A 22,522-nucleotide genomic window follows, 5' to 3' on the forward strand; every position below is an offset into this window, starting at 1 on the left:
AACCACAGCACAAAGCAAGCATGACTTTTTTTATAATAATCACTTTCATTGTTTTATCATGGTCTTTGGGTTACGTGATGCCTTTAAAGTCCTAGTCCTTTTCTTGCAATAAAAATACAGGAATGTGGCACCTAGACAGTTATCAGACTGTATCTTGTCTCATTTATAGGTAATATTTGTTTACAGTTTTGTTTTCAAGGAATAAAAAAGGTATATAATACTAGGAACAGAAAAAAAGCACAACTTATTGATAAAATAAATGGACATAACAAAAATGTCCATAACATGTTGTTCCCATCCTGATACGGGGGAAGCTGTGCTATAACAATTTACAGAAATAAGGTAGGCAGGGGAGGGCAAGAATGGTAGGTACATTTTGTTGGGGGGGGGGGGGGGGGTTGGGCGACTGTGGTGTTGTAGTACATATGTGGAAAAGTCATTCAATGGAATGTAATGAGGAAATGGTTAAAGCAGACCATGCATTAACAGATTAAGAAAAGGAAATTGCTCGATTCCACCCTTTAACACATTTAGCGTTGTTGGGGGAATCCTTCCCACAGAGCTATTGTATTCTGACAATGAAAAGTTTCCCTGCTGTCAAAACACAATGGTTATTCTAACATCTAAAATAAAAAAAGAGTGCGTGCTTTTAAAGCCAATCAGCTGCCTTCAGACACTTACCTGTTTATAAAATTGCAGCAATGTCGAGGTAATGGGATGGATTGGAAAAATGTAATAAACTTCTCATAGAGATTCCTTGGATAATCTTCTAAAACCAGAAGCCTTTGTAAAGTAGCCACAATCCTGGGAGCAAAAAACACCAAAATGTCATACAAAATGTTTCCATCATATTACATTTAAAAACTCAAAGTCCAGCTGCTATTGCTACCTAAAATTCTTACATTTACACATAAAAAAAAAAAAAATTATAATAATAATTCTATGACAGAGAAACAGGTCTATCAGCTCAAAAAAAATAAAAATAAAGTGGAAACAGGAAATCTTTAAAAAGGTGGTTGCAAACACCAAACGTGAAATATAAACACCAAACATGAAATATAAACAAAGCATATGCCTCTATATTTCTAACAACAAAAATGGTGAAGGGGGAGGGACCTCCAGCTGGTTCACAGCCTCAGCTCTGTTCCTGTGTGAAGGGGATGTGTTCCTTCCCTCCAATGAGCTCAACTCACGGAGCTCTGCAGGGTGTAACTTAAGCTCTCCGCCCCCTTTTTTCTGAACTCTCAGGCAAGCTTATAAATTCAGCACTTTGAATGGATGTATAGAAGAGGGCTGCATCTCTATCACCTGAGGCCAATCATTTCACTGGGATTATGTAAGAATTTACAACCACTAACATGGGTTGTCTACTCTGGGATGATTGGGCGCTGCCTGGTAAAACAAATATTAACTGTAGGCCAGCATGCTTCAATCTTGTACCAAAGCAGTACTGAGAGCCCGACCATAAACACATAGGGATGGACATGTGACTGGAAGTAGCTCCAATTCTTGGAGCACTGAAGGATCCATCAGAATCAAGTCAGAGTTACGCACCATCGATTTGCCCCGACGGCCATGTTCTGACAGACAACCACCGATACCACCATGGATTGCATGGCCACACAAGAATAAAGGAGGGGTCTGGGATATCAGAAGGCTGTACCGACTAGGTTACTATCACCTGATGCCAAAAAGGCGTTTGACCTCATTGACTGGACCTTTATGACAGCGGTCCTTATACATCTTGGGGTGGGCAACAGCTTCCTGGATCACCATGATTTACTCACACCCGGTGGCAACAATTAAAATAAATGGTGCCTTATCAGAATCGTTTAAGAGTAATAATGGTACAAGGCAAGGATGTCTCCCATCACCACTTATTTTCATCTTAACCCTAGAACCCCTGTTGTGTTACATACGAGAAAATACCAATATCAAGGGTATTCCCATGAAACAGGATTACCATAAAGTCGCAGGTTACACCAATTACTTATTTTTCATTACCCAGCCTACTACCTCCCTTCCCAACTTACTGTCTGAATTCCTAGAATATGGCATCATCTCGAATTTTAACTGGCAAAACTCAGAATCCATGAATCTTACTATGCCTCTGCCCTTCAAGCTCACTTTCCTTTTAAGTGGACCCCGATATGCCTTAAATATTTCAGAATCTTACTTACTCCTAAGACTGAGGATATTTTTTGTGGCGCACTTCCCTCCATTTTTAGCCCATGTCAAGAGAGAATTTGCTAAGTGGACAAAACAGCATCTGTCCTGGTTTGGAAGAAATAGCACGCGCAAGATGACCGTATTTCCCAAACTCCTGTACCTCTTCCAGACCTTGCCAATATCCATACTGGGAGTGAATTTGGGAGATTCTTTTGAGAGGGCAAGGCACACAGGCTTTATTACCATCTTTTGACACAACCTAAAGCCTGGTACACTCTTAACAGTTTTCTTTCCATGCTACCCAGTGGATTGCATGAGGGGAAAAAAAAAAATAGACAGCTCCAGTCAGCCACTGCACTAACCATCTGACATTAGTACAGCTATCTTCCCCCGCTGAGCTGTTGTGTTCTGACAGGGGGGTGGCCGCACTGCCAAAACACTCCAATCAGCACTCTCCGCCATTGTCTGAGATAGGGAGTTGTTCAGCTGCTGGCTTCTGTCGGACAGACCGACATACACACGGGCCGCTGTCTCCCGAGATTTAGTCCATGTGTTCCCGGCTTAAGTCTCTAGAAGGCATTGGCCTGCCAAATGTCTACAAATGCCACAGAGCAACACATATGGCTCCTATTCTGAGCTGGTGCTCTACAAAAGCAGGGAAACAGTGGGTATGTTTTGAAGAGTGTATTTCAGAATGCTTATTGGGAGGAGTCCCATGGCTCATTCGAGAGGTACCCCGACACATACACCCACCCAACTATTGGGCTACCCTTATGCTCATGCTGAAGGACAAACACTCAATTCTATCTGCATCACCACCTAACTTGACCCCTGACATCTCTCACCCCCTGATCGTGTATGACTTAAAAACAAATAAAAAAAAAAAAGGAGGATGACCTCCACTAGAACTGTTACAGAGATTGGTTTAAGCAAGAATTTGCTAGATCCACCACTAAGTTTCCACTTCTTGTAAGTCTTCTCAGGAGGGTACTGCAGGGTATACCCCTTAGGAAGTGAATACATATTGTCAGACCGCTGCCAGTCTTCGTGTAAAACATTCTGTACCTGCGAGTGGACCGAAAAATATTTTGTAGGCTTTTTGGATTTGGATAGAGATAACAATACTGGTGTACCCTAGGCTCCAAAAGACAGCCGCTCCAACTTTAAACAAGGGCGTATTGCATCCAATAAAGACTTCAACGATTCCCTTCAGCTTTACAGTGATCGTGGCACACGGACCTTCCTCTCTGGATGAGTCGCCCTCCACTTCATCTTATTTCACCTCCTCATGGGGAAGCAACACTTCCGTGAAGGCAGAGTCAGACAACTCAGAAGGGGATACAGACTGATAGCGCTTATGCTTTTTGTGTCGTGTAGTCTCTTGCAACAGGAAGACCTTCCCCATAAGCTCAGACTAAGAGGCTGAAAATTTCCCCCTACCTACAGCTTTTTGTGTACACGCCTGTAGCAGCCTCCAAACCTTTGACATTACTTCTGACCTCAACCAGTTTCTGCTTCAAATTCAGAAGCTATGAAGGCCGCTTTATACCTGCAACACGAAGGACATTTCCTAAATGTCTGGGATGAAAAATAGCAAGTTGAAGTACTCAGAAATTGTAATCAAGTCCAGCCCTGAAGTCCTAGCTCCACATCCTACAGGAGCCATCATGAGAGGTTCACTCAAGGAGTGATAAACCTCCTGCAACAGGAAAAAAAGACGCCATGCTGTGGGGAGAGGCAGACAAGTACAGTTGTGGGCAGGGGACTGCTCTTTTAAATTACGTAATCAGCCACAACCCTGTTAAGCCTTAAATAATAAAAAAGTTCTATCAGACATACCTTGACATTAGGGCGACCGAAGACTCTATAACGCTAGTAGCTGCATCATAGCATTGTACTGGGCTGTTTTTTTGAGGGGAAGAAAAATAAAGACAATTATTCACTGTAGATATTAGAGCATTTTAAAAAATGTTAAAGTTATACTAAACACACTGTTTAAGTTACATTATTCCTTCTCAGTTTGTAGATGGGTGATGGCACTGTAATTCTGGTCAGAAAAAAAAAAATGAAGTACCTTTTTCCTAATTGATATATAGCCGTCACATGATCCAGCTCTTTCCCAGCCTGTCTGCAGGGAAACATAAGCAGGAGGAGCTTCTAGTCCACTGCTGCTGGTCACATGTTCAAAAGTAATAAAAAAAGCCCACACAAAACAGGGTCTGGGATATAGAGCAAAACAAAAATAAATCAAACTGTTTTAAAAGGTCACCTAAATATATATTTGAAATCAAATCTTTATTTTTTGGCAATAACATGCTGTGGGTAAATTTCTAGCAGTCAGTCTGTCTCACTCCTCCAGCTTGTGTCTTAGAATAAGAGGGTGGAGGAGGGAGGGAGCGGGCTGTCATTTACCACTGTGTATAGGCCCACATCTGTGACTCACACATTGGGCTCACATGTGGTAGGGAGGAAATGCTCAGCATAGAAAACTGAGCATGTGCAGATCTGCCAACACTGCTTTGTAAAATCACCAACTGCATCAAGGACATAAACAGAAGGGGGGACAGAGCAACAGGATCAACGAGTTTTTTTTTGCAGAATACAGAACACAAATCTCAGTGACTAAATGAGTATGAACAACATGTAATACACCATTTGATAATTTTTTTTATGATGGGGGTTTAATGACACTTTACGTTACATTATAAAGTGCAGTGGTGTGCTTTAAGCTGACCATACATTGTACAAATTAGTTTTTTTAATTTCCTTTAGATTTACCTTCAACTATGTAGTGCAAGGGCCTGCCTGAAAGTGTTTAGGTTTGACTTTAAAATATATGGTTTTGGCACCAAAAGTGGGCAGGGGTGGCCATCTTAATTAAACAGGGTTCTCCTTTCACTTACTCCTCTCACTATAGCGACCCTCAGGGCCATTTCTTAATCTTCCGAGGTCTATGGCATCATAGAGAAGTCACGTTTTGCAATGTTTATGTCCCAAACGTTAGGCAGACAGGGTTCCTGAATAAAGTCCTAACCCGTTTGTACAGAAGGCCACATGGGATGTTGGTGCTGGGCGGGGACTTTAACCTGATACACTCACTGACCTCGGATCACCAGGGGGTCTTTAGGACGCCCACGACTCAAGCACTGAGAGACTCAAAGATGTTTCGACAGTTAACCAGGAGATACGCCCTCTGATGCGTGGAGAGCACTAATCCCTAGCGACCGACAATACACTTTTTTCTCAGCCCCGCATCAAACGCACTCTCGTATAGACTATATCTTTGTTGATAATACCGCCCTGAGTGTGACCCGGACTGCGCAAATCTTGCCGATTTTGTGGTCGGACCATGCTCGGGTGACAATAACCCTAGATTTCGGCACCCATAACCACAGGCCCTATAATTGGTGACTGAACACGTTCCTGCTCCAGCACCTCCCAGCAAGAACGGAACTATTCACTACACTACAAAACTACCTGGCAGAAAACAATACAGGGGAGGTCTCTACCCCCACTTTGTGGGAAGCACACAAGGCGGTAATGAGGGGCAGATGTTTGGCCCTCTCCTCGGCCTTGAAAAAAGATGCACAAGAACTGAAAGCGCACACAGAAAGGAAGCTTAGAGCCCACGAAATACAACTGCAACACAAACCTACCCTAACTCTCTTAAAAAAAAAAAAAAAAAACACCACAAAACTTCCCTCAGGGCTACGCTAGGCGATTTGGCCCTGGGCCACGTCGAGAAGGCGATAATTAAGCTAAAACAGATCTTTTATGATAAAGGTAACAAAGCCCACACTTTGCTAGCCAGGAAACTGAGGGACAATATCCAGATGTCAACCCCGCACCAGATTAAAACGGGGGCAGGCACCTTGGTATTACACCCGAAGGACATACATTCGCAGACTTCTATAGGACTCTCTACAATAATCCACATATCCCTAGCAACCCTCCCGCGCCGGAACAAACCGATCGAATACGACAATACTTACAGGACAGTAGGCTACCCCAGCTTCAATCTACAGACCTGGACTTCTTAAATGCACCAATAACACCGGAAGAAATAGAGCAGGCCATTAAATCCCTCCCCAACCATAAAGCCCCAGGCCCTGACAGATTCCCTTACGAATATTACAAAGAATTTCTCCCTCACTTCCTCATATGTGTAATCTATTTAAAATGGAAGTAAACCCATCAATTTAAACAGTTTAAAAAAAAAAACGGCATGCCGGGAATGCTAACTGCACATTGGCTCTCAACCAAACTGTCAAACAACCCAATGGCTGGTGTCATAACGGATCACATGTGCAGCACCGTGGCAGCTGAAGATTAAACAGAGGCAAAGATGGCAGCTTCCAAGGATGAAAACAATAGGGGAGTTTACTACCACTTTAATGTCTTTCTACATGACACCCAGATACCTAGAGACATGCAGAGCTCCTTTCTCACAGTAATCCCCAATCCTGAAAAAGGATCCTTCCCTGTGTGCTAACTATAGGCCTATAGCCCTTCTTAACTCAGACATGAAAATGTTTACCAAACTGCTCTCGATCCGCCTGAACATGATCTTCTCCTCTCTGATCCACAAGGACCAGGTAGGATTTGTTCCCCTACGACAGGCAGGAGACAACACCAGAAAGATAATCAACTTAGTTGAGGTGGCGAACAGGGAGGGCAAGCAGGCGCTGATACTTAGTTTGGACGCGGAAAAGGCATTTGATCGCCTGGGCTGGCTCTTCCCGTTTGCCACACTGGGCCATATGGGATTCAGGGGGCCCTTTTACAGGGCTATTCAACACCTGTATTTGGATCCTTCATCTCAAGTAAAAACTCCCTTTGCAATATCTGCCTCGATACCGGTGCGGAATGGCACCAGACAGGGGTGTCCTTTATCACCCCTACTTTTTGCCCTGTGTATTGAACCCCTAGCGGCCACTATCCGACGGAATCCAGACATTAAAAAAGGTATGAGATAGGGAATTTAAAATCTCCATCATTTGCGGACGATATAATTCTTACGTTGACCCAACCTAGGACCTCTTTGCCGATTCTTCATGCGGAACTGGAACCCTACGAAGCCTCATCTAAATGAGAAGCCCTCCCTATGAACACACCAGAGGTAGAGGTGGCACACTTGAAAGCCAACTTCCACTATAGCTGGAAAACTACGGCTTTAAAATATCTGGGGATCAAACTCTACCCTCTTTCAGGAAAACTAACCCCACCCCCCCACCCCCAAACACTATTAGAGGTCTCCTACAACAGTGGAAAAAACACCACATTCCTTTGATAGGGCGGATAGCATCGGTGAAGATGACAATCCTCCCAAAATTACTGTATCTTTTCCAAACCCTACCCATCCCCGTCCCTTATGGACAATGAAAGCTCTTACAGGCAGAGCTCTTACAGTTTACCTGGAATTATAAACGTCACAGAATCCCGCGCTCGGTACTGCAGGCAGCCCGGAATGATGGTGGACTAGCATTCCCCAACCTTATTAAATGCCATCAAGCGGCGCAATTGAGGGCGATCACCTCCTGGTTCCCGCTTCGCTCCTATAATAAAATGGACCGAAATAGAGAAACTATGGCTGGCCCCAATATACCCGAATAGTCTCCTATGGAGTGCAAGGGCGGAGGTAGACCCTTCACGCCTACTTGGCCCAATGGCACAGCTCAGGAAACTATGGCGCAAAATTGGCGCAGCAGCATAATATTTCCTCCACTAGCTTGCTCCCGACTTCCTTTGCTTGTAACCCCAAGATGCCAGACAGCCTGACCCTATGGAAGTTTGGTGGATCCCTGTACACGTAAATTGAAACCGTTCACACAACTGCAAGCAAAATTTGATTTGCCGAAGCAAGCATTCTATGGGTACCTCCAAATCCGCCACTACGCCTTGACATTTGCACCGCACCTGCAATTCTCCCCACCTACTCCATTTGAGAATCTTGTCCTAGCAGGATCCGCCCAAAGAGGCCTGATCTCTGATATTTATAAAATTCTTAACGAAAGACCTACTTCTACTACATTGGTGGACAAGCATGCTTACATGCTTATGTGGGAAAAGGCTCTGGGTGAGATGATACCCATGGATCAATGGAGGATTATATGGACTCAGGCGGCCAAGAGCTTGATTTGCACGTTAAAGAAAACACCTACAAAATCCTATACTTTTGGTACATGACCCCAGATGTGCTTCATGCAATCTATCCAGCTAGCTCGGACCGCTGCTGGCGATGCCTAGAAGCCAAGGGAACACTGTTCCATATCTACTGGGAATGCCCGCGGATAGTCCCTTTTTGGACTATAGTCCAGCAGCTCTTGGTACGTCTCCTTGAAAGGGTAGTCCCCAGAATTCCTAAGTTCTTCCTGCAAGGACTGTCCCCGCTGAAAACATTGGCTCCTCAGAGGAAACTAGTTAGACATGTCCTCACAGCAGCACGCTGTCTGGTGGCGCTGAATTGGAAGCACAGCTCCCCCCCCCCCACCCCCGACTGAAGGAGCTCTATACACTAGAATAAGGGACATATAATTAATGGAGAAAATGACGGTGAGGATTGGAGACTGTCTGGATGCTCATAACGTGATCTGGGAGATATGGCACCGTTGAGAGGAACAAAGAGACCCGGACAGTGGCACAAGCCGACGTTGATCTAACCTACCACCCCCCCCCCCCCTTTTCTCTATTCTACTTTCTTTCTTCCTACTAATGGGAGCCCTTATACTCCAACAAATGTTACGAGTTAAAAGGTTTGGTTATACTTCTCTGGCACGGAACCCATCTCCCGACTTCTCTCTAAAATGTATGTATTACTGAATACCCCACCGCAACCGCATCGTATCTCTAGTCTCGCGAAATGGGAGGGGGATCTGGGTCGCACCTTCACACCCGCGCAAATTGCACAGGTTCTGCGGTTCGCCCTAAAATCTTCCATATGCATCAAAATGCAGGAGCTGAATTATAAAATACTCACGAGATGGTACCTAACCCCTAGCCGCCTTCACCTTATCTTCCCGGACACGTCTGCACACTGCTGGCGCTGTGGGGAGGATAGAGGTACGATCCTGCATGTTTTTTGGTCCTGCCCCAAGCTCTCGGACTTTTGGACAGCAGTCCGAAACATAGCCCAAAAATTCACGGAGTGGCAAATCCCGAATGACCCATCGTTCTTCCTCTTACATGTGTCGGACCTGCCCTCTAGGAAGTATGCACGGTCAATATTGCGCCATCTCACCAATGCGGCCAAAATCTTGTATCCCTCTGCTCTGGAAGCAACAAACTCCCCCTTCCGTGGCAATGTGGCTACGGAGGGTGGAAGAAATTAACAAAATGGAAGATTTGATAATGACTGCCCAGGATAGGCAGGAAGTCTACCGGAGGACCTGGTCCCTTTGGAATACGTTTGTGTACTCGACAGAAGGCAGAACCCTTCTCGGGCAATAGGTGGAGATGGGTTAGTTAACAGGAGTCCGTATGGGGTACACCGAACCACCTCCACTCCCCTCCCCTAATCCATTCCCTGTCCCTCCTTCCCTTATCCACCTCTTTCCTAAATCCCCCCCTCTCTCCTCACTGCTTCTCTATCCTATCCCACTCCCCTTCCTACATCTCTCACCCCCCCCCCTCTTATTTTTTCTTTCTCTTGTTTGTGCGCTCACTTCCTACCTCTTCTTACGATTACGACCCATTGCCTGCTCACAACAGCCTAGACCTTTGTTCGCGGCCCGGACCTTGGGATATTAACTGGACTTGGTATATCTTTGGCCCTTCTACCGGAACCGGCTAAGGGAGTGATCTTTGTGGGGTCGACTCACTATTCACAGTGTAATGCAAAACTGGTAGTCGTACTTTCTGTTACTGTGATGCACATTCGGGAGGCTGGGACCTTCACTGTCTATGTTGTACTTTCTTGCTTGGGGGCTCTACCCTGTATGTGTGAAAAATTCTGAATAAAACTTATATTTGCAAAAAAAAAAAAAAAAAAAGAAGGTTTGGTTATTTACTACTTGAGATGGAGAATGAATAACCGGATACTAGCATTTTGGACCTTGTTTTCCAGATAGAGAGTAACTCAGCATTTAGGATATATGGCAGCTGTGCATGCCCATGCTAAGAAAACAAGTACTTAATGTGAAAATGTATGAACACTGCACTTGAAATGTATCGAATAAAATTGTTATTGACAAAAAAAATTATATATATATATATATATATATATATATATATATATATATATATATATATATATATATATATATATATGGTTTTGGTAAATCTAAAGGAAAGTTGTATGAGAAAATTGTAGAATGTTTGGTCAGCCTTACATGCCCACTTGCTTTTTTTTCCCCTGGGACTCAGATGGTCATATACCCAGCCATGTCATGTTCCTTAACCCTTTCATGACTAAGCCTATTTTTGGAATTTGGTGTTTACAAGTTAAAATCCATATTTTTTGCTAGAAAATTACTTGGAACCCCCAAACATTATATATATTTTTTTAGCAGAGGCTCTAGAGAATAAAACGGCGATTGTTGCAATATTTTATGTCACACGGTATTTGCGCAGTGGTGTTTTAAACGCAACTTTTTGGGAAAAGGGACACTTCCAAGAATAAAAAAAAAACAAAACAGTAAAATTAGCCCAATTTTTTTGCGAAATGTGAAAGATAATGCTACGCCGAGTAAATAGATACCAAACATGTCACACTTTATAATTGCGCGCACTTGTAGATTGACGACAAAGTACGGTACCTAAAAATCTCAATAGGCGACGCTTTAAACATTTTTTACGGTTACCAGGTTAGCGTTACAGAGGAGGTCTACTGCTAGAATTATTGCTCTCGCTCTGACGATCGCGGCGATACCTCACATGTGTGACTTGAACACCGTTTACGTACGCGGGCGCGACTTCCGCATGCGTTTTCTTTGCTTCGCGAGCTCGCGGGGACGGCGGGCGCTTTGAAAATTTTTTTTTTATTTATTTTATTTATTTTTAAATGACTAAATTGTTTAAAAAAAAAATAAAAAATTTGATCACTTTTATTGCTGTCACAAGGAATGTAAACATCCCTTGTGACAGTAATAGGTGGTGACAGGTACTCTTTATGGAGGGATCGGGGGTCTAAAAGACCCCCCACCCCTCCTTTACACTTCAATGTATTCAGATCGCCGAAAACGGCGATTCTGAATACCGGATATTTTTTTAAAACCGGCGCCATTGGCAGCCGAGTAAACGGGAAGTGACGTCATGACGTCGCTTCCGTGTTTACGATGAGGAGACTGGAACGAAGCCGATTACGGCTTCGTTCCAGTTCCTCCCCAGCAGCCAGAGCCGACGGATCTTTAATCGGTGCTCCCGATCGAGCGGGAGCACCGGTAACAGCGGCGAGAGGCGGCGGGAGGGGGGGGACGTCCCCTCCCGCTCCTCCGGCATAACAGCCGAGCGGCTTTTAGCCGCATCGGTTGTTATGCCTGGATAGCCAATCGCCTGCTGTAAAAAACGGTACCGGGATGATGCCTGCAGGTGCGGGCATCATCCCGGTATAACCCCCGGAAGCCGAGTACGCAGATGTGCGTACGCTCGGCGGGAAAGGGTTAAAGAAGACAACACTCTGAGGAATACAATGGCTAGCATTTTATGAATAGCTCATAAAATGTCTGTGCGATTAGGTGTAAACCCAGCCTATAAGTAAAGTTATGAAAGGCACAGTCTATTTGAATATTTGTGGGCAGAGTCGGGGCTTTCATGATAGCCGTCACTTAGCACTAATGAAACATTCCTTTAATACTGGTGATTTTTTCTGCTCTCTCTGCCATGGCTTTCCAGATCTTCCTTTTACCAGTAAAGGTTTGTACGCTCCTGTGCCCGCTATTACAAACTACCAGAGATGACCACCCAAAGAATGACAGCTACAGAATTCCTCTTAAGCACATTTACCCAATACAGATACAGATTAATAAAACAAGTCCACAGACTTACTTAATCAAAATCTTCTCCAAAAGAATCTCTCTGGCAGCACCGAGTAACATCACTGCAGCAGTCTTTGGGTGTTCGTTTTCAGCTTTGTTCAAGTATTCAGTCACCAGCTTGTATACTGGCAAGTAACTGTGTGGTAAGGTTCAGAAATATTAGGTCCATCTTTTTCAATTGATCATAGTACAAAACATTCTAAAAACGTGGCTTGGTTTAAAAAAAATCATGTTGCCATATACTAAGGCCGGCTGCAGACAGTTTGAATGTCAGCCGGAACCGTGTATGGGCAGGCTGAATGTACCAAGTTGATCGATCAACTTATCACTAGCGGCTGCTATAGCCACTAGCAATAGTCACCGTGTTCTCCTGGCGGGGAAGGATTCCCCTGCTGGGAGAATACAAATTCTCAGCAGGAGGGATTCCCCTGTCAGCACGGTCTGTGTTGATGAAGAAACCTGTAGTTGCAGGAAATAAATCTGCGTCATCTATGGTCGATCTAAGTGCATTGCCTCAATGATAACACAAAGTGGAGCCAGTATCATATTTTCAAACTGATATGGTTAATCAAAAAAAAATAAAAATAAATACAGACATGTACAGTCAACAGAGCATTTAAGTGTTAAGTCTATCGAGTTTACTAAACTCGAGAAATTTAGATACTCCCATCAAAATATCAATGTACTGTAAATTAATTCTCCCCAATGGTGTTCTTGTACTGCACAATGCAGATGACTGATGAGGTGTACGATCTCCAACTTCATTTTGCAAATACAGTATATGCATCAGGAGGCCTTTGAAGACGGTATGGGCGAGAGACGATAGATCCTGAATTTTGTGGGCATTAAAATGAAATTGAAACTTTGGATGGGTGCAACTTGGATTTGACTTCTTGTCCATCTACACAGTTAGATTCATTGTTGCATGTAAAACATTTAGGTATGACTTTCATGCAGCTTTTGAGGGTTAACATTGAAGTCTATTGCCCTCAAGTTGCATGAAAATCAGATCAAAAGTAGTTCATGAACTACTTTGAAGTCGTCATGACTTTGTCACACATATATGAATGGTTATCATTGGAAAACATGGAGTACGACTTGTCATGCGACTTTGATGCCCAAAGTCTTATGACAAATCACACAAGTGTGAATGGAGTGTAAGGGCCTCTAGGGGGGACTTTGGGTGTGAAACATATTCATAAGTGAAGGAGCACAAAACGCAACAATGAGTGGTATGAAGGGGTCCCCTTTATCAATGGAGGTAGTACTGCAGCTGATACACACACAGTAATACAGTTGGTAGACCCAAGATTGGACGTTTGATATAGGAAAATATGCATAAAGAAGATGAAAAAAGCTATACTATTGATAAATGCATTTGGTATATTGAAGAACACCCCTTTGATGCAATTGGTATAGCAGATTTGCCCACAACTGGGCTAATGAGGTTAAAGAAATACATGACTAAAAAAACTATTACGGTACATACCATTAACATAATTTTTATTTTTTTTAAACAAACACAAACATATCATACTTGCCTCCACTGCGTAGCTGGTTTTGCACAGAAAGGCCCCCGAACCTGGTCTTCTGGGATCCCTCAGCGGCTCCTCCCCACATCAGATAAACCCCTGGGAGAAGAGCTCTCCCAGGGGATTACCTTGCAGGCTAGCTCCTGCGTCCAGCACTCGGCCCAACCACCCGCATCATTGGATTTGATTGATTGTATTGGGTGAGCCAATGGCTGCGCTGCTATCAATCTATCCAATCAAGTGCCGGGAGCCCATTAAGGCTTAAGGGGTTCAGGTAAGTAAAACAGAGGGGTGGGCTAAAAACACCCCAATTGGATTGCTCTGGGGGGCACTTGTGCAGGAATGCTCCTGAGATAGGCTGCGTGTGCCTCTAAAAAAAACACACACACAGCTCGACTCGGCCCCCACCCCTTTCTCACAGATGCTGATCTACAGCAGCAGGGATAATAGAATAATAATTCTGAATACAGAAAGTCAAACGATTGACTATAAACAGCAAACAAAAAGGATTTTTTTTTTTTACCTGTGCACACGCATTGGTTTGTGAGCCATGATGCACAAATTACACTTGGGCTTCTTGTCACGGTGGCAAACACATAAACACTTGCAGTCCAGCATTATGAACGTACCATCCCTGTACTTTTGCTGCACTGGTGAGAGCTCAGATAGGAAGTTTTCCAGCTGGTTTCCTACAGCAAACAGACACAGTGGTTACTACTAGGATGAAATTAGAAAAATAATTAAATGCTGAACTTCCAGCAAACAGCTAAAGACACAGATGAAATGCATGAACCATGTTACCCACTATATTTTTCTTTTATTTCTGTCCACCCCCTACGAGATTTACACAGCTCTGTGACACAGTACAGCTGTCTGGTCAGGAATCTGACATTTCTGTGTTGTAGTTTCTCTCACAGGTCTTTTTCTCTCCACCCTGTGACTAGACAGTGACAGGAGAACCAGCACAGTAAGTAAATCTCTCTCCTCCTCTCTCCTCCCATCACGCTACTTGCACTGCAACATACCCCAATTGGCAGCCTGTTCTGCTTCTCTCCCCCATTTGAGCTCTGCTGTGCAATAGCCTGCAAGAGGCTCATACCAATTCAAATTCAGTAACTTTATGGGGAGTGCAGTAAAAAAAAAAAAAAAAAAAAACTATGCGCACATCAGACACACACACACACACACACACACACACACACACGACAATACTGAAGAAACAACACTTTGCTACAATGTAAAGTAGTGAGTGTACAGCTTGTATAACAGTGTAAATTTGCTGTCCCCTCAAAATAACTCAACACACAGCCATTAATGTCTAAACTGCTGGCAACAAAAGCGAGTACACCCCTAAGTGAAAATGTCCAAATTGGGACCAAAGTGTCAATATTTTGTGTAGCCCCCATTAATTCCAGCACTGCCTTAACCCTCTTGGGCATGGAGTTCACCAGAACTTCACAGGTTGTCACTGGAGTCCTCTTCTACTCCTCCATGATGACATCACGGAGCTGGTGGATATTAGAGACCTTGCGCTCCTCCACCTTCCGTTTGAGGATGCCCCACAGATGCTCAATAGGGTTTAGGTCTGGAGACATGCTTGGCCAGTCCATCATTCTTACCCTAAGCTTCTATAGCAAGGCAGTGGTCATCTTGAAGGTGTGTTTGGGGCCCTTATGTTGGAATACTGCCCCGCAGCCCAGTCTCCGAAGGGAGGGGGAACATGCTCTGCTTCAGTATGTCACAGTACATGTTGGCATTCCTGGTTCCCTCAATGAACTGTAGCTCCCCAGTGCCATTAGCACTCATGCAGCCCCAGAATATGACACTCTCACCACCATGCTTGACTGTAGGCAAGACACTTCTCTTTGTACTCCTCACCTGGTTGCCACCACACACGCTTGACACCACCTGAACCAAATAAGTTTATCTTGGCCTCATCAGGCCACAGGACATGGTTCCAGTGATCCATGTCCTTAGGCTTTCTTGTCCATCATCTTTAGAAGAGAATTCCTTCTGGGATGACAGCCATGCAGACCAATTTGATACAGTTTGCGGCATATGGTCTGAGCACTGACAGGCTGACCCCCCACCCCTTCAACCTCTGCAATGCTGGCAGCACTCATACATTTATACTCTATTTCCCAAAGACAACCTCTGGATATGATGCAGAGCGAGGCCTTTTCTGAGTGGAACCTGTCCTGTTAAACAGCTGTATGGTCTTGGCCACGTGCTGCAGCTCAGTTTCAGGGTCTTGGCAATCTTCTTATAGCCTAGGCCATCTTTTATGTAGAGCAAAAATTATTTTTTTCAGATCCTCAGAGTTCTTTGCCATGAGGTGCCATGTTAAACTTCCAGTGACCAATATGAGTGATAACACCAAATTTAACACACCTGCGCCCCAATCACACCTGACACTTTGTAACAGTAACAAGTCACATGACCCTGGGAGGGAAAATGGCTAATTGGGCCAAATTTGGACATTTTCTCTTAGGGGTGTACTCACTTTTGTTGCCAGAAGTTTATACATTAATGGCTGTGTGTTGAGTTATTTTGGGGGACAGCAAATTTATACTGATGGGGGAGTATGGGGAATACATGGAGTGTGGTGCAAGTATAGGGGGGATAGCAAACTTACACTGTTATACTCACTACTTTACATTGTAGTAAAGTGTAATTTCTTCAGTGTTGTCACATGAAAAGATATAAGATATTTACAAAAAATGTTGTGTATATATTTCATATACACACACACACACATTTTCCCGCAAACTCCAGTGTGGATCCCACAGAAGCTTTAGACAGTTTGAGACTGCTGTGGTCTCCTTACTATGGGGTCCACATAAACCTAGGTACAGATTGTCAATATTGCAGAGGGGTTTGGCTTGCCCAGACCTACAGTTAATGCCTACTACTTTGCAGCACTGTTCTCAAAACACACACAAATGGCTGATGACCTTTATAAACTGCTGACTTTCTGGTGTAGGTAGGTACAGTGATGAATGCTGAGGACTAGGAGGATGTATGGTATTATTCTATGTCATAATTAGTCTCTACACGTGAATTCAAGATTCTTCATAGAATAGATTTCATTACTCTAAGCTACACAGGATTTTCCCTGAACACTCCTCTAGAAAAAAAAATAGTAAAAAGGTATTGAAAGACATAAGCACCTCCCTCCCTAAGCTCAGCATCAATCTCTGTAAGATCCAGCTTGAAGATGGTAAGGATCCCAGCTAAAGCCATGTCACGGTGCTCCTTCCAGTATTTGCTCTTGTTGTGGGCATTACAATGGCAGCCTGAGCGACACGTCCATGAGGAACACTAAAAGAGAACAAAAGGTAAACGAACATTTAAAATTTTTTTTTTTTAAAATAAAGAAAAAAATAAATAAAGGAAGAAGCAGCTAGCGGTTAGGATATAAATGGCAGTGGTGCAAGCTATTGATTTGTACAAGGTACAAATCTGACACTTCTTGTAGTGTCACAGTTTGGCACGATTTCTTAAGGTAAAAAATAGATTTGGAAAAGTTTTTTTTTTTTTTTACCTCTGAAGCAGGCTTGTCACACAGGTAGCAATAACATTCTCCACAGAAGCTGGCATTCTGCTCCAACGGGACATCAGTTTCCTGCTCCACACGTCTAGGGAACAAATGGTCATGTCATAACTACAGCCCACTATACACTCCTGGCACAATGCGGTTTACACTATGTGTGCCTTACGTGAAAGGATGCAAAGTGCAGTCGTATCTGGCGTGTGGCATCACATGAGGCTTTTTACTATACGTTATCGCAAGTTCATCATCCAGCACTTCCAACTTCCTCTTCTCTGGTGTGAAGAACCTATCTGAAATATTTCAAAAATATATAAAAAGAAAAATTATTAAAATGAACGACCAGTCACAACTGGGCTTTTTTTTTTTAGCCTAATGCTGGATACACACTATACAACTTTTCTTGTTTGATTTCCTTCAACTATGTAGTGCAAGGGCCTGCCTGATTGCGTACAAATTGAAAGCGTTTAGGTTTGTCCTCAGCTCTTGTGCTTCAGTGTCAGAGGTTACCTGATGTACGTTATGTGGGCACTGAAAGGAGAAGAGACCAGAAGTCTCAGGACCACACAAGGCCTGTTGTATGACCTTCATTTCAAGTAAGAAAATGGGGCTCACATTTATTTTCTTTTAAAATGATAGCTTCACTGCCAGTTTCCCTTACCTGAGATATTGGCGGCAGCACCGGAGAGCGGATTAAAAAAAAATCGGCTCGGGTGCAGACACAGCTGGATCTCTGGACAGGTAAGTGCCCCAATATTGAAAGTCAGCAGCTACAGTAGCATTTATAGGTTTTAGTAAAAATGACTGCTCTAATGTCATTTTACATGGATAGCTGCTAGCGCCACAACCTGACAGGACATTGTGGATCAACCATTTATACAAAACAAGTGCTGCGCTTGTTTTGTAGAAATCACTACAATATTTGTAGCTGCTAACTTTTAATTAATTAATTTTTTTTTTTTTTTTCTTATGAGCCTGGAGCTCTGCTTTAAATCATTACTACCTAGGAGACATTACACCCCACATTACGAAGGGAGAGCATTCTGTATACTTCAAAATATCACTCAAGGCTCAACACACAGCTGATACCCCCCCTTCGTCCCTCTGTCTCATTGACCATTCGATTGAGGGAGTACAAAGCATCCCTTAAAGTGGAACCTTAGTCAGAAAATAAAAGTAATTTCAAGGCAGGTTTTTTTTTCTTATCTTAATGCATTCTATGCATTAAAGAGGAAGTATACCCTGATGGGTTTACTTCCTCTTTGATTCCCTGCAAAGGTAAAGCATAATGGACTACTATGCATCGCATAGTAGTCCATTATGTGTCACTTACCTGACACAGGAGCCAGCAAAGTCACCGCTGTCCCCTTGTGTACGGAGCCTCCATCTTCTTGGTAGGTCTCACTGCGCCGGCGCTGTCATTCGCCGGAGCCGTGATGACGTCACTCCCGCCCGCTCGCGGCATATCAGCGTTAACTGCGTCGCGCTCAGTGCGCCTCTGTCTACGGCAAATATCTCCTAAACAGTGTAGGTTTAGGAGATATTTCTTAGACCTACAAGTAAGCCTTAATCTAGGCTTACCTGTTGGTCAAAGTGTGTTGTAAGGGTTTACAGCCACTTTAAAGAAAAAAAGCCTTGTGTGTACAGCAGCCCCCTAAAGACTTACCTGAGCCCCATCTAGATCCAGCGCTGTTGTCAGATTTTCTTGGCTGCCCGTGACTCCCCTCCTCATTGGCTTAGACAGCAGGGCAGCACCATTGGCTCCCCCTGCTGTCCATCAAAGTCAGCCAATGAGGAGAGAAAGGGGTGGGGCCGAGCCACGGCCCATGTCTGAATAGACACAGGGAGCTGTGGCTCATCTCAGGTGCCCCCATAGCAAGGTGCTTGTTGGGGTTGGGGGCACGCAACGGGAGGGCAGGGCCAGGAGTGGAGCACCTAAGAGGAGGATGCGGGCTGCTCTGTCCAAATCCACTGGGCAAGTATAACATGTTTAATTTTTTTGTTAAAAATAACAGACTTTACAATCACTTTAAGTCCTGATAAATCACTTCAGGTTGGCTACTTTTGCAGGTATAGCTATGTAAATCATTAAAAACAAGTACCTATAGTGTTTAAAACCCAGTAATGCAATGTCTCATATCCAACTGCTTGCTATGGGGACACACAAAAAAAAATAAAAAAGATGGCTCACAGGGACCCGAGAAGAGAAGGATTGGAGCCACTGTGAGCAATACCACTGCACAGAGCAGGGAAGTATAACATGTTTGTTATTTTAATTTAAAGAAATAAAATAATTCTGACTTTAGTAACACTTTACCTTCCATGCAGCCGAAAAGGCAGGTTTGCCACTGCAGTAAATGCCCTTGTAGATTCAATTAATTGTGACCGTGCCGATTAGCAGGCTAGTAGTTCATTCTTCCTTCAGCTTTGGAACAGAAAGTCAGAAAGTCTGTACAGAGATACAGACACAAAGCTGGGGGAAGACTGTGCAGGAGAACATAGCAAAAAAAAAAAAAATTATCTAAACATTTTTCCCTATAAATTTTAATTTTTTGAGGTGAACGTCACCTTTAAATAAAAGCATACGAAGGAACTGATTAGAGCTGCCACGACGCGTCGACGTATTTTCTTAGTCGACGTAGTCGATTACGTCGACGCGTCGTGGCAGCTCTAATCAGTTCCTTCGTATGCTTTTATTTAAAGGTGACGTTCACCTCAAAAAATTAAAATTTATAGGGAAAAATGTTTAGATAAATTTTACGTACGTGCAGGGCGTCGATGTGTCACAGTGGTGGCAGTGCTTAGTATCTACCGCTGCCCTCCGTGCCATCACCCCCCTCTCTTCTCCCCCTCCGTCCTTAGGGGTGCAACAGATCGTCACCGATCCGTGATCCGAGCACACATGCTAGAGAGGCCGTGGCTTCGGCCTAGCTCCGAAGCGGCGGCCATCTTTCTACACCCAGGTGTTTACAATGTAATCGCATCGACGGAGCGATCACTTGTAAACAAACCGGCGTCATGATATGACGCCGGTTTCTCTCTCCCTTCTCTGTACTCATCTGTGCAGTGGAGGGGAGAGGTCGGATGGAAGCAGCCATCCCTCCATACCCCACCCATTACAATACTCCGCCCATTACAATATTCTCAAGGTTATCCAAAGGATTAATTAGCTAATCAAAAAAAAAAACTAGATTCATTAAAAAATAAAAAAAATAATCGGATAGTCGTTGACTAATCGAAAAAATAATCGATAGATTAGTCGACAGACAAATTAATCGTTAGTTGCAGCTCTAGGACTAATACATGAATATTACTTACCAGCAGTTTCTTCAATTAGCAGGACAGAGTTGCCAAGTGCTGACACTTCACTCTCATCATCGCTAATTACAATTATGCTCACTTCTGGAAGGGTTGCTTCTAAAGATGTTCCCTCCCCACAACTTCCTTCACCCGTCCTCATTCTGATGGTTCCTAACAGCAAAAAACAAAACAAGTGCTGATGAATACAAACCTGTTAGCTGGAAGCACACACACAATTGGTAATACAATGTACACGTCACTACAGAACTACTGAGTTTGGTGCCACACAAAAGTTAGCTCTTCACTTTTTCCTGATTTCTGTCAAACTCGTGTAAACTCTGTCCAGGTTTTATGAGAAACACATGAATTGAAAATTCCTAAAAAATTATAGAGGGCTTCAAATGCTGCCCAGCACATTTTTGCATCTCAACACCCAAAAACTTCTGCCCTGCTGCATTTTTGCAGCGTATCGCAATGCATACAAAAGAAGTTGTAATACAATAACCTAGGGCTGCAGCGAACGATTATTTTCATAATCGATTAATAACCTTAAAAAAAAAAAGTGGGTCAAATTGACGTTCATTTTCAATCACAGTGACGGGAAAATTTAGAAATAGAAAACTTCTTAGTCAAAGGAATTTTCAGACAGTGTATGTGGTTTTCGTTCAGATATTACATTCATTTTAAAAACAGGTGAAAATGCCACACAAAATTCTTTCATTCAGCGAATGTACAAAGATTTTTAGGCTGAATATTCTCATCCGAAAATTGATCTGTGTGACCAGCATAAGGCTTGGTACACACTTACGCAGTTTTTGCTTTTAATCTGTTTCTGCAGTGCTTTTTGCTGTGCGTTTTGATTTTTGCCCACGTGATTTTACTGCAAATTTGTATTTTTTTTGTGGGCAGATTAAAAAACACAAATTGCTGCAAAAACGCATTACATGCTTTTCTGCAGCTTCTCCATTGAAGTATATTGAACCAATAAAGCACCATTTTGCGTTAAAAGTCCCTGACCCTTTCAGATGTGAACGTGCCCCATAGGAAACCCTGTAAATGAACTGTAGTGCATTTCTGCAAAAAAACACATAGATGTGAACCAGGTCTAAGACGTTTAGTAACATAATGGGGTTAAAAAAACTAAAATTATCCCTTTATAGTAGAAAAAGCAGATAATCACTACTGAAAGGGGTTCATTTTTTTAACTGTAGAACAGTGAAAGTAATATTTCCAGTAGCGATTATTTGCTCTTTTTGTATTATAAAGGGCTCATTTTAGTTTTTTTAACCCCATTAATCGATTATGAAAATAGTAATCGATTCATTTCATAATCGATTAGTTGACGATCAATTCGTTGTTTCAGCCCTACAATAAACCGTGTCGGCCGACGAAACAGCCCACAGACACTGGTGTCGGCTGACCCAACAACAGCCCCCCGACGTTGGTGTCGGCTGATGCAATAACAAACCCCCAACATTGGTGCCAGCTGACGCAATAATAACCCTCAGCATTGGAGCCAGTACTATTAACCTTTCCACCGACATCCCCACCCCACACATTGGTGATCATGGGCGCAAGGCTGGGTTCACACCTATAAATTGGATGGGACTTGCACTGCATCCAATTTGCAGAACATTTTAAAATCTATTAGTTTCAGTCAGTCCGATTCACATATGTGTGTTGCATTCGCACTCCGCATTGCCCAAAAAACGTGTGTGTTTTCTAGTCAGTGTGGTGCGAATTGCAGCGTGGCAATGAAACTTATTTTCTGAGGACCCACACTGGAGCTCTAGGCTCTTCCTCTTCTGTGTCTCCATAGGACACTGCTTCCTATCGGGGCACAGCTGAAGGCTTGCTCCAAATCTGGGCTGTGTGTAACTATAGACATGTCATGCAATGTCTCTTCTGCAATAAAATAAACTGACCACTCACAATCCTCTATTGCCTGTGCAGCTCAGTTTACATTTCTGGCATGGTGCCAGTGTTCTGTCAATTACTAC

At 43.4% G+C, this 22,522-nt stretch overlaps 1 protein-coding gene across 1 annotated transcript in view; it reads right to left on the bottom strand.

Annotated features, from left to right (window-relative positions):
• Window positions 1-22,522, bottom strand: part of LOC143924895 (uncharacterized) — a 74,653-nt gene that overhangs the window by 50,123 nt on the left and 2,008 nt on the right. Inside the window, exons 2-9 of the mRNA XM_077449404.1 lie at window positions 20,541-20,693; window positions 17,392-17,515; window positions 17,217-17,310; window positions 16,843-16,993; window positions 14,196-14,361; window positions 12,151-12,276; window positions 4,009-4,071; window positions 682-804 (exon numbers count right to left, since the gene is read on the bottom strand). Of these exons, the coding sequence (XP_077305530.1) occupies window positions 682-804; window positions 4,009-4,071; window positions 12,151-12,276; window positions 14,196-14,361; window positions 16,843-16,993; window positions 17,217-17,310; window positions 17,392-17,515; window positions 20,541-20,682 (989 nt within the window). The 5' untranslated portion in view covers window positions 20,683-20,693. The remainder of the gene's footprint in view (window positions 1-681; window positions 805-4,008; window positions 4,072-12,150; window positions 12,277-14,195; window positions 14,362-16,842; window positions 16,994-17,216; window positions 17,311-17,391; window positions 17,516-20,540; window positions 20,694-22,522) is intronic.

This window comes from Lithobates pipiens, unplaced genomic scaffold (genome assembly GCF_037356315.1).
Source record: "Lithobates pipiens isolate NorthernLeopardFrog02 unplaced genomic scaffold, aLitPip1_a1.2 Scaffold_22, whole genome shotgun sequence".
In the NCBI taxonomy this organism is placed as follows: domain Eukaryota; kingdom Metazoa; phylum Chordata; class Amphibia; order Anura; family Ranidae; genus Lithobates; species Lithobates pipiens.